This window comes from Diabrotica virgifera, chromosome 5 (genome assembly GCF_917563875.1).
Source record: "Diabrotica virgifera virgifera chromosome 5, PGI_DIABVI_V3a".
In the NCBI taxonomy this organism is placed as follows: domain Eukaryota; kingdom Metazoa; phylum Arthropoda; class Insecta; order Coleoptera; family Chrysomelidae; genus Diabrotica; species Diabrotica virgifera.
The window spans coordinates 165,360,989-165,374,635 of record NC_065447.1 but is presented as its reverse complement, the minus strand read 5'-3'; the positions used below and the strand labels follow the sequence as shown (position 1 = coordinate 165,374,635).

Below are 13,647 nucleotides of genomic sequence, written 5' to 3'. Positions count from 1 at the left end.
ATATGCAGTCACATTCCGCTTTCATTCGTCTAGGAAAAAACGGTCCGAAAGAAAGTCGCTAGTACTCAAATCTGAGTACAGATGAAGTGAAAAAGACAATTTATGTTTTTTATAAATAAGACAGTTTGGTTTCGTTTTTCTTCAGAGGCATGCATGCAGCTCCACTGATGACGTCGTAAGACAGAAACAGCTGTCTGGAGAGAGTGCATCGCCTCCGAGTCTAAAGGAAACATAAACTGTGTTTTTCACTTCTACCTTTACTCAGATTTGAGTACTAGGGACTTTATTTCGGACCTTTATATCGTAGACAATATACAGGTTTTGTTTATATATTGGAGGTTATGGCTGGCAAATTTACATGTGGTGGTTGCAATAAAATTGCTGATGATGATAAAATTGCCGTTTGTGATAGCTGCCAGTTACCATTTCACCTAAATGAGAAATGTCTTGGTTTGTCTAGCACTGAATTTAGGGCGATTGCATTGCAGAAAAGATCCATGTTTTTTTTTCTATCGTGATTGCAAAGATGCCTTCAAATCTGCCCCAGCAGTGCTCAGAGAGATTAAAGCACTGAAAGATAAGATTAGTTCTTTAGAACTAATCTAGAATTGGCTAATTTAAAAAATCAAACAAAAAACGAAACTAAAACTAGTTCAGTTTTATATGAAGTACAGCAGCGCTTAGTTAGAGCTAATAATCTCATATACAATATTCCTGAATCCAATTCCACCACTTTAAATGATCGAATTGACCATGATAAAAATATTGTTCATGAGGTTTTCCGAATGATTGGTATACAGAATGAAGAATCTACAATTACTCATGTACTACTCATCTAACACTGTAAAATTGGCCCTGAAATCTCGCAATAAGCTTCGTGGATCTAGATATAAAATGTCTGGTGATCAAACCAAAATGGAACAAGAGGCTTATAAAGCAGCGAAAAAGTCGTTATTGGAGAGAGAAAATGCGGGTGAGGAGAATTTCTCTATCCAGTTCCGTCACGGTGAGCCAGTAGTCGTCAAATCAAAACCAAAAAACCTTGCTCTTACCCATTAACAGTGTACTATCAGAATGTTGGTGGCCTGCGTACAAGACTTTCTGATTTGTTAATAAATGTGTCGTGCTGTCCATACGACATAATCATACTAGTTGAGAGTAATTTGAATGATAACTTCAGGGACAGTGAATTAAGATGTGATGGTTTTGATGTTTTTCGTTGTGACAGAAGTCTGAAATCTAGTGACAAATTGAATGGAGGTGGTGTCCTGATATTTGTTAGGAGCAAGCTGCAATCTCATTATATCTCTATCAATGAAGACCATATTGAACAACTTCTTATTTTGTCTCAGTTTGGTAAGTCCAAGTTTATTATTGGGGGTACTTATATTCCTCCTCATTCTCCCCGGGAAGCATACATGGAAGAAATTGTTCTTCAGTATCCATCACTTAATATTTACATGTTTGGCGATTACAACTTACCAAATGCAGTATGGTCCAATGATGAGTTTGGTGTCCTAGTTCATTGTCCAGGAGCTGATCCAGCTGTTGATGTGGCACAAGCTTATGGTTACCTAAAATTTTACCAACTAAACTCTTTACCTAATGACAGAAATGTATTTTTAGACCTGGTTTTCTCTAACTATAGGGACTTGGTTATCACAAGGGCGGGTGATCCTCTCTTGAACTCTAGTTTACATCATTTTGGCTATGAAGCTAGTTTGATGGCCTTAAACACATCCTCCTCTTCATGTCTATCCTATCATGAATTCTACTATGATTTCATGAACGGCAACTACTTTGAGTTTAATAACTTCTTGGCTGCTATAGATTGGCAGGAATGCTTAGGTTATAGCGATATAAATGTATCAACTCAAGTCTTCAATGAAATTCTTGCTACAGGTATCGCTTTTTTTGTATCTTTGAAACGCTATAGATCTTCTTCTTTTCCTAAGTGGTTTTCTCATGATCTTAGATGTTTGACGAGAGAAAAGAAGTATGCCCACTCTCTGTACATGAAGAATCGGTCTGATGTTAATTATTCCAATTTCTCTCGTCTCCGATCAGAATGTAAACGGTTGTCTGATGCATACTTTTCCCTGTATATTAGAGGTTTAGATGCTGAATTGCAGAATAACCCTTATTCGTTTTGGAAATATATTAGGGATAAACTGTCTAGTCACAACCTTCCTGATTTGAAGTTTTATAATGAACGGTCAGCTTCTAATGGACAAGGTATTGCTAATTTATTCAAAGATTTCTTTCAGACTGTTTACTTACCCAGTAATAACGATCTCAAGTTACCCAGTGCACATTTAGATAGCAACATCGGTGCTTGCTTCAATATCACTGACTTTACTGTCACTGGTATTTTTGATGGTATATGTTCTCTTCCAAATAAAACTTCCAGCGGTCCAGATGGTGTTCCTAATTTCCTTTTAAAAAATGTGTCTGCACTGTTGTTGGGCCATAAATCCTTACAGTCTTCTACATTTCCAGGTGCTTGGAAGGAGAGTTTTGTTGTAACCATATTTAAAAAAGGTAAGAAGAATGACATAGAAAATTATCGTAGTATATGCATTCAATCCGCAATTCCCAAACTCTTTGATAGTTTGGTAGCTAAGCAGCTGTCGTGGGTGTGCAGGGGTCTGATTTCTGAATCTCAGCACGGTTTTTGCAGACAAAAATCCACAGTAACGAATCTAATTTGCTACCAATCTGATATCTTAAAGCATATGGAAGATCGTAAGCAGATTGATGCTATTTATACGGATTTCAGTAAGGCATTTGATCGTGTTGATCACCAAATTCTCCTTAATAAATTGGCATCCATAGGTTTTCATGTCCATTTTGTTGAGTGGGTTAAAAACTTTTTATCTGGTCGTACCCAACGAGTTAAAGTGGGTGGTCTTTTTTCTGATGTTATTACTGTAAATTCTGGTGTTCCACAGGGTGGGCATACGTCTCCCCTGTTTTTTGACTTATTTGTTAATGATATCGTTAATTGCTTCTTATATAGTAAATGTTTAATGTTGGCTGATGATGTAAAATTTTGGCGAGTTGTGAATGATATTGAGGATCAGAAACTTTTACAGGCTGATATGGATCGCTTATTTGATTGGTGCATTTGCAATAATCTTCAGTTATGTGTTGAGAAGTGTTGTTATATTAGTTTTTCCCGTAAGTTAAACAGAATTAATACTGCTTATCACATAGACAGTAAACCTCTTAGATATGTCTCGTCTATTAAACATCTAGGTGTTATCATGGATGAAAAGCTCTCATTTGTCGAACATATCAATTCATTATCCGTAAAAGCTTCTAAAGTACTTGGATTTGTTAAAAGAAGCTCTAAATACTTCTCTATTGATGCTGTTAGGTTAATCTATTGTTGTCTAGTCAGATCTATATTAGAATATTCTTCGGTAGTTTGGTGTCCGTACCATCAAATTCATATTGACACTATTGAAAAAGTCCAACATAAGTTCCTAAAATACTGTGCTTATAAAACTCAGACTTATATTGAGAACCATGATTAATACACTGGGATTGAGCAACGTTTATCATTAGCTCCCCTTAGTGTTAGGCGTGATATTTCGGGAGGTGTCTTTGTTTTCAAAATCATTAATGGACTTATTGATTGTCCCAGTTTGTTGGATAGTATAAGATTTAATGTTCCATATCCAGGTTTACGCTTCAATGTTACCTTTAACACGGCCTTTCACAGAACATCCTACGGTAGTAACATGCCTTTAGATAGATATATGTGCTTCCTTAACGGTTTTGATATGGATCTGTTTAATATAAGCCTGGGCCAACTGAGGAGATCTCTTGCCATGTGATAATTAGGTTTCATCTTGCAATGTTGTTATATTTTATTATTGTATTTGTGTTTTGTATAATTTTATTGATTTGTTTCAGTTACATGTGTACATTTTATATTTTATTTTTCTAACTGTTATGTTTTGAATATCTTGCCTGGTGATTTTTCAAGCCTTTGCTTTTCTTATTTTTACTTTTTATATTTTAATGAATGATTGTACCTCATTTTTTTATTGTATTTATTGTATTTTTACTGTTAATGGGGTTTTCCCGTGGGTAAATAAATGAATGAATGAATGAAAGGTCCGATCACATATTGTTGATAGCAAAAATAAGAGAAAGTACAGTGGAACCCCGATAAGTCGGCCCCCGATAACCCGGAAGTCCGGCTAACCCGGACCGATTTTTATCAGACAAACATTACAACAATAAAAATGTATGTCCTTTATGCTGGATTTTCCAATTTCTTTTCAACATCTTAAAATATTTTCTTTTATCTTTCCTTATAAACATATTGTTCGAATACTATAATATCTTATATTTTTCAGGCTAATTTTATTTATCATAATAAACTTCGTAAAAATTTGTCGTTTTAGCGAATTCCTATGTAGTTCATTCGTTTCAATTTTCAATGTCAAACACATTATACAATGAGAGATAATGCGTATTTGTGTAATTTGATACATAATATAACTGGCATGACAGACAACGCTCATTCTCGTGTTATCGAAACCAATAGGCATCTGTAGTATCCTTTATTTACTTGAAACTGTCTAGCATTGTTTAGAAAAGACTATTAAAAAATTATTTTTCAAACAATGGCCTTAGTCTTCACTCTTATTAAATAACATAAGTTCGTTCTCGTTGTGAGACGGTATTGTGTGTGTGTAGTAAAGTCTCATTGTTCGTTCCGCGTAAATATATTCAGATTTTGTGTTTGGATTTTTTGTCTACGTAATGGCAATAAAACTTAAAATGTTGTTTTTGTTTCAAAATGATAACAAAAGACAGTTTGGACAATCGGTGCAAAGCTAAGAAAGCTAAAAATGAGACTCTCGACGACGCTTTGTATGTGTGGAACGCGAACGTGGTTTACAAGTGTCTGTGTGCCAATTATAACAGAGTTTATCTGTAAGCATACCATATTTTAATAATTTTTACCATTTTCTCCGGCTAACCCGAATTTTCGATAACCCGGATCGGCCGCGGTCCCGATTAATCCGAGTTAACGGGGTTCCACTGTATGCCGGAACCGAGATGTCAATTGGAAAGTCGAAAAAAATACGATGTTGCCAAATTGAACAACGAGGACCTTGCAAAGAGTTTTGAAGCAGAAATTACGGACAAGCTTAGAGGTAGACAGTACCCTGACAATATAGACACGGAGTGGACAGAAATAGAAGAATCTTTGAAGGAATCAGCAAGTAAGCACCTGGGACAAGTAAGAATAAAAGAGAAAAAAGAATGGTTCGATGATGACTGTAGAAAAAGTTTAGAGAAAAGGAATCAGGCACGGCAAAGAATGATAGATGAGCCAAGTGAAAAAAATAGAAAGAAATATGAAGGAGGTAGAAGAAACACAAAAGGAATGTGTAGATATAAAAAGCGGGAACACATGTAAAAAGCTTGAAGATATTGAGCGACATTATATCAATAAGAACATTAGAAATTTCTACCAAGAAGCAAAAAAAAGTAAAGAACAGTATTCAAGAGGACAAAAATTTTACAGAAGCAAAGAGGGGCACCTAATAGGAGACAAGGAAGGAAAACTGGATAGGTGGAGAGAGCATTTTGAGAAACTGCTAAATGAGAGGCAGGAAGGTATAATGACGAGGTTCAGATGGAAGTGATACAAGAAAACTACAATCAAGAGGATGTAGTGGAGCCGCCGACAGACGAGGAAATAATGGAAATGGAAATATGGAAGCATAAAGAATAACAAGAGTGCGGGTATCAACGACATCCCTGGAGAGATGATTAAATATGGGGGTAAAATATTAGAAAAGAGAATATGTAGCCTGCTAAAGATGATATGGGATCAGGAAGAAATGCCGAAACAATGGAGTCAGGCTGTAATATGCCAGATATTAAAAAAGGAGTGTGAAAGTTACAGAGGTATCGCCTTGCTTGATGTAATTTATAAAGTCCTTGCCAAGGTTTTAAGAGAAAAGTTAGAAAGATATGTTAGTGTGCAGGTAGGGGAATATCAAGGTGGTTTTAAGAAAGGAAGATCTACCATCGATCAGATTTTCGTATTAAAGATGTTACAGAGCGGTACCTACGAACAGCAGCTAAACATGAACCTCCTTTTTATAGATTTCGAGCAGGCATATGATACAGTCGTAAGGAAACGTCTGTATCATGCACTTCGGTTAATTGGGATACCGGAGAAGTTTGACCATGGTCAAACTAGTGAAAAGGACACTGGAGAGAACAGAAAATCGAGTAGCACTGGAGGGTAGCCTCTCAGAAAAATTTAAAGTACGAAGGGGTTTGAAGCAGGGAGACCCTCTATCAACTGTCCTTTTCAATTGTGAATTAGAGGCAATATTCAGGGAAAGCGGGACGAGAACGCAAGGTACGATCCACGATAGAAGAACTCAGGTACTTGCATATGCAGATGACATAGTATTGATAACAAGAACAAAAAGAGAACTGCTGCGAAAATTTAACTTTTTTGATAGAAAATCTAAGCAGTATGGTCTGACAATTAACGAACACAAAACAAAATTTATGGAAATGGGAGATAACTAAATGAAGAACAGGTGTTGAACGTTACAATCAATAACGATGGAAAAGAATATTGTTTCGAGAAAGTGAAAGAATTTGAATACCTAGGGGTGACTGTAACAGAGAAAGGAGATGAAGTTCCAGAAATTGAAAAAAGAATTGCGAAAGGGAAACGATCAGTTGGAGCATTGAGCAAACTTTTAAAAAGTAGTCTTATCTCAAGAGCAGCAAAATTGCGGTTATATAGTACGGTGATACAACCTACAGTACTGTATAGTAGTGAATGTTGGGTTCTGAATAAGAGAGAAGAAAATGCATTGAAAAGATGGAACGGAGTGTGCTGAGGAAGATTTTCGGTGGTGTGAAAGTGGGAGAGAACGAATGGAGAAGACTGATGAATGCGGAAGTTCAAGAACTGTTTGGGAAGCCAGTAATAAGCCATATGGTTAAAACCAGAAGGCTTCGCTGGCTGGGACATTGGCTGGAAAGGATGTCAGGTGACCGATGGGCGAAGAGTATATTGTTAAGAGGTGAGGGAAGAAGAAGGAGGGGTCGACCGCGGAAATAGTTGCTGGAAGCAGCCAAAGAGGATCTACAAAGAGCAGGCCTTGTAAACTGGAAGACAGCTGCCCTGGACAGAGTAAAGTGGAGAAAAACAGTTGAAAAATTTCAAGCCATGGGCCCCTGAGGCCTGCAGTGCTGATATGTATCGTAGACGAATGAAAGCGGAATGTGACTGCATATCGTAGAGTCCTTTTCTGTATGTCGTCTGTTATCTTATAAATTGTTAAAGTCACAGATTAAGGATGTACCAGAAAGACGTCCCAACAAGAAAAGTTTTCAGATTTAAATAATTATTTACCATTTTGATTTTTATTATAATGGTGAATTCTGTATCTGAAACTTTTCGCTTTTATTTAAGAGATGTCGCTGATTGCGTCCCAAAGTGGATTTTGACCGATCTTAAAAATTCCACATAAATAAGGCAGTTTCGTTTCTTTTTGCTTCAGAGGCATGCATGCAGCTCCACCGATGACGTCGTAAGGCAGAAACAGCTGTCTGGAGATAGTGCATAGCCTCCGAATCGAAAGGAAACCTAAACTGTATTTTTCACTTCAAAGGAATTAATGATAATTTTGACCAAGAAATCCAAGCCAATAAAGCTACGAGGCCCGGAATAGGCATGCTTCTACAGACGTAAAGAAGGTACATTATTAGGTGACTGTCGAGAAAACTGGAGAGGTGGGCAGAATACTTTGAGGAACTGCTAAACCCAGAGGAAAATACCAATGAAATACAATCACAAACTGGACCAGGACAAACCAAGAATGAGACCAAAATAAACGAACATAGCATAAATATTCAAGGAAGGTGGACAGCTGTTACTCAACCTATTAAAACGAATTTGGAAAAAGGAGAAATCACTACAAGGCTGGAAAAATGCATCCATATACACGAACTACTAAAAGAGAAAAAAAGCTTATTCCAAAATTATAGAGGAATTGCTCTATTAGACGTAGCATAAAATATATTGGTTTTATTAATAAGAAACCGACTAACAAAGAATGAATCTGAAATAATAGGTGAATATTGGCGGGGAAGATTTATAAGAGGCAGATCTATAATTGATCACATTTTTACAAAGAAAACAAGTGTTGCGACAGCTACGAACAAAATCTGTTTGCACATTCTGTTTATAGGCAGAACTCTAAGCAGGCATACAACTCAGTCGACAGACAAAAACTATAGGAAGCGACGGATATCAAACTTATATTGAGTTAGTGTGAATGACCATAAAAGAAAAATTAAATAAAATAATCCTAGTAGTTTGACAGAGTCTTTTACGGTAAGGAAGGGATTTAGACAAGGAGATCCACAACTCTATTATTTAGCTTTGCACTAGAAGATATCCTACGACAAAGTGGTGTAGAGGCAGATGGTATAATCTACAAGATACAACAAGTTATCGCTTTTGCAGACGATATAGCATTGATTGCGATATCAACATCAGAACTAATAAGAATATTTAAAAAAAATGGAAACAATATTGAAAAAGTTTGGATTATGCATAAACCCAAATAAAAGAAAATAGCTACTTGAAATAAGAGCAAAGAAAATGGAGGCCGAAGATAATATAAGAATAAGTGGCGGAAGTAGACAATATTGTTTTGAAAAAGTAGACTAATTCGAATACCTCGGAGTGATGATTACAAATAAAGCCGAAGAAGATGCTGAAATAGAAAAAATAATTACTAAAGGAAATAAAGCTGTAGGAGCACTAAATATAAAACGATTGTACAACCTTCGGTTAAGTATGGCAGCGAAACTTGGGTGTTGAGTTAGGAAAATACACAGAAATTGGAAAGGTGGGAAAGAAAGATATTACGTGAGATATAAAAGGAGCAAAAGACAATGATGGCACATGGAAAAGAAGAACAAATAACTAAGCTTAATACAACAAGTGAAACCACAAAAAGCACGTTGGATGTGGCAAGTTTATAGAAATCCCATGAACAGACATGCAATAAAGTATTAACAGGAGGAGCGAAAGAGGAAGACCAAAAAAGAAGTGGTTAGAAGAGGCTAAAACTAATGTAAGAGAACTAAGAATACCGGACTAAGAGAAAAGACGAAAAACGGAAATAAGTTGAAAAAATAGTAAAGAAAATAGAAGGCATGGAACTGCAGGCCTAAAGAGTTGTTATAAGTGGCTCCTCCCTGGTCTTCCTCTCCTACTCATCCCAAGAATTCGAAGATCAGCAATTCTTCATATTCGGTGATTAACGTCTCGTCGTTGAACATATTAAACCATATTGAGAGGGCTATTCTAGTGTAAAAGTACGAAATTCATATACTTTTTTGGGAATTTCTAAAATAAAAAGTACTGTACCAATTGTTTTGAAAATTTGCATGAACATTTATTATTAAAAGAGGTACATGTAAAACAATTTTCATAAAAAATATTGAAAATTAAACGATTTATGCGTCATCTACTGGCACGGTGAAATTAAAAATATAGCTTCAGTGCTGCAGTGATTGGGAGTAATAGAGATCCTGAAACATAAAATTTCAAAGTTATTATTGAAATATAAGTTATTTTCTATAGGTACCATCAACTAGGGGTTTTTTGATGGTATAAAAAATGTCAATTTGGCGGTTTTTGAAACTGAAAATGTTTTAGCTAATTTAAAAAAAAATTTCAACACTTCCTCATTTTTCCAAATTAGGTATAATATTTTTCAAACATCCTAGTTGATGGTATAGGAAATTGTTCAATAATCACTTTGAAATTTTATGTTTCAGGATCTCTGTTAGTCCCAATCACTGCAGCAGTGAAGCTATGTTTTTATTTTCACGGTGCTAGTAGATGGCGCACAAATTGTTTAATTTTCAGTATGTTTTTATAAAAATTGTTTTACGTGTATGTACCTACTTCTTTTTATAATAAATGCTCATGCAAATTTTCAAAACAATTGGTACAGTACTTTTTCTTTCAGAAATTTCCAAAAAAAAGTATATGAATTTCGTATTTTTACACGAGGATAGCCCCTTAACACATCTGAAACCATCTAATATATGCATTCTTAATTTTATCCTTTTTTGTCACTCCACTCATGCATCTACGCAGTCTCATTTTCGTCACCTACAACTGTTGTTCCTTTTTCAATGACCAATATTGAGTTCTGTACATCATAACTGGTTTTATGGCTTTTTTATAGAATTTTCCCTTAGCTTCATTGAGATGTTTCTATCACACAACACACGCCACTCGCTTCCTTCCACTTCATCCATTCATCCCTAATTCTACTGCATGCATCTCCATCAATTTCTCCATTACTATGTAATACCGATTCTAGGTAGGTACTTAAAACTATTGCTTTTCACAATCATTTCACCATCCAAAGATATCATTTTATTTTTAGTAACTCCATTTTGAAATTAACATTCCAAAAAATATTCTGTTTTTACCCTACTAAATTTTAAAACATGATTAACATTTTAAAAGAAGCAGCCTTGGATGACAAAGACCTCAGAATAATTTTAGAACTCTACTGGACTCATACCGCATATCTGAAAATTAACGGAGAAGAAACAGATCACATAAAAATACTACGTGGAGTTAGACAGGGATGAATCTTATCGACGTTGCTATTTAATATGTACTAATATGTACTCAGAGAAAATTTTTAACGAGGCTCTATACAGAGTAGACGAAGGCATCCTTCTAAATGGAGAAAGAGTAAACAATATTAGATATGCCGACGACACCATGGTGATAGCAGATAGTTTAGAGGGACTTCAGAGGCTAATGGACAGAATCAACGAGTGCAGTGAAGAGTACGGACTAACATATTAATACCCAAAAACACTAAACAAATGATTATCAGCAAGCAGAATATAAACGGAGAACATCTATACATTAATGGAAATCAGATAGAGCGCGTAAAACAGTATTGCTACCTGGGAACTATTATAGATGAACAGTGGAGCAATGTACAGGAAATAAAGTGCCGCATAGAAAAGGCAAGAACGGTCTTTAACAAAATGAGCGCCATCTTCAAAAGCCACAATAACATATCCCTAGATATTGATTGCCAATATGATTTCCAACATCCGAAACGGATAGAAACCCGAAGAAGAAGAAATTTTAAAACTTTTTTCCTCAAAAACTTGTCTCCGCTGTTCCAGTTTTTGTTTTAGTCTCCTTCACTATTTCCTACTAACACTAACTCCTAACCTAACCGAACCTAACCTAACACTACATCATCAGCATGCATTAAGCACCAGGGAATGTTACGTTGTTGGCTGATCCAACATTAATTAGAATAAATAAGCACTAAGCAAGCACTGAGCCTTTGTGCAATTCTACCTCTACATGGAAGTTATTAGTCTCTCCCACACCTGTGGTAACACTATTCGTTGCTCCCTCATACATGTCGCTCACAATCTTTACATATTCACCTGGGATTCCTTTCTTGTTGAGTACCCACCACATAATCTCTCGAGGTACTCTCTCGTATGCTTTCTTAAGATGAATAATTAATACCACATGAGCGTTTGTTTCTTTATTTTTTCGCCAACTGCCTTATAATAATATCATTGAAGGTGGATTTGAGCTATTACCTCCTAATTCGTTGAACCTTCATCAATTTTTATAAAAATTGGTGAGTGGTTAGAGAATACCTTAAGGAACAAAGGTGACATAGTGCCACCTTGCGCTTCTTGCATTGTAGGGGTGCAATCTACCCCTGTTTTAAAATTATTTTTCATATTTCTGAAAGTGCAGCCACCGAAGGTTTTCACCTCCGATTTCGTTGAACCTTCATTTATTCTCATGAAAATTGGAAAGTAGTTAGAGGATGCCTCAAGAAACAAAAATGATATGGTGCTAACCTACGCTTTTTGCATTTTAGGGGTGATATCCACCCCTGTTTTAAAATTATTTTTTAAATTTCTGAAAGTGCAGTACCGTAGATTTTCACCTCCGATTTCGTTGAACCTTCATTGATTCCCATTAAAATTGGTGAGTAGTAAGAGGATACCTCAATGAACAAAAGTGATATTGTGCCAATTTGCGCTTCTTGCATTTTAGGGGTGAACTCAGCCCTGTTTTAAAATTAGTTTTTATATTTCTGAAAGTGCAGTCACCCAAGTGTTTTCACCTTCGATTTCGTGGAACCTCCAGTGATTCTCATGAAAATTGGTAAGTAGTTTGAGGATTCCTTAAGAAACAAAAATGATATAAAAAAACCATAAAATCCTTTATAAAAGGTATATTTGTTAAAATCCCTATACAGGGCTACATCACAACATAACTAGTTTTCAATCGGTTGACCGACCATCATCAGTGTTTGCTTGAATCTAACATGCTAACCACCAAAGTAAAAAATATTTGGGTAAAAACCCTTTACAATTATTAATCCGTCATAGGAACATAGAAATGAGATGTGAATTTAAACCTGGAAGTCTTGCTACCATAAAGTCATGATGTGAACAAGTCAAATCTGAGCTCAATGGTACCTAGAGCATGAAACATTGGATATTTTAAACATCCAGGTTTAAATTCACATCTCATTTCTATGTTCCTATGACGGATTAATTGTAAAGGAAATGATGATACCAGTATCACTTGGAGCAACTCAACTATTGCATCTCTTCATGCAACTATAACTTCTGATTTGCTTACGATAAAAACCTGGTCTGACTCTAATTTACGGTCTTTTAACGTGGATAAGACAGTAGCATTATCCTTAAATTGTAATTACCCAAATATTTTTTACTTTGGTGGTTAGCATGTTAGATTCAAGCAAACACTGATGATGATCGGTCAACCGATTGAAAACTAGTTATGTTGTGATGTAGCCCTGAATAAGGATTTTAACAAATATACCTTTTATAAAGGATTTTATGGTTTTTTGTAATACAACAGGTAGCCAACAACAGGAAACATTTTTTCGTCGTGGAAAAATGATATGGTGTCATCCTGCGATTTTTGCACTTTAGGAGTGAAATCCACCCTTTTTTAAATAGTAAAAATGCAGATTTAAGCAATCTGGCGTAAGTAATCTAGTTTAATCAAATAAAATAAATGTTTTTAACCTTTTTATGCATAATTTATGATTTTAATTAATTTTTAAACCCTTTTAGCAACCTTGGCTTAAATGAAAAATCATAAAAAAATATTATTGAATAAATATTTTCACGGCCCAACCTAATAAAATTTCAAGTAATTATTGTTGCAATTAATGTTGGGCAAGAATCACCAATATCTCACAAATAAAAACAGTTAGATGTGTGGAATGCTTAGGAAATAATTTAGTACTGTATATTGTACAACAAGAGAGAAAAAAGACATATTTCTCACGAGCGCAGAAGATTGTTGGCACGAGCCGAGGTACGAGGCGAGTGCCGCAAATCAAGCGAGGGAGAAATATGTCGTTTTCTCACGTACTTGTACTTGTACTCTCATTGTATTTTTTCTATGGATGCGTTTTTGTCAACAGTTCAAACTTCAAAATTAAATAATTTAGGTGCTTTTATGTAGATTATATGCCAAAATTGAAATAAAATACATATTATACACATATGTAGGTA

General features: G+C 35.4%; 1 protein-coding gene across 1 annotated transcript; it reads left to right on the top strand.

Moving 5' to 3' along the window:
• Window positions 1-801: 801 nt before the first annotated feature.
• On the top strand, window positions 802-13,214 carry LOC126885523 (uncharacterized). Its single transcript, XM_050652104.1, has 3 exons — window positions 802-1,006; window positions 1,063-2,379; window positions 13,201-13,214. Exons 1-3 carry the CDS (start codon window positions 802-804, stop codon window positions 13,212-13,214), a joined length of 1,536 nt encoding a protein of 511 aa, XP_050508061.1.
• Window positions 13,215-13,647: the final 433 nt, after the last annotated feature.

What these genes read in the sequence shown, in the direction of transcription:
- LOC126885523 (XM_050652104.1), top strand. Translation starts at nt 802, where the DNA reads ATGAAGAATCTACAATTACTCATGTACTACTCATCTAACACTGTAAAA. An exon ending in CTCTATCCAGTTCCGTCACG is followed by an intron (nt 1,007 to 1,062) that starts GTGAGCCAGTAG and finishes ACCCATTAACAG; the next exon opens with TGTACTATCAGAATGTTGGT.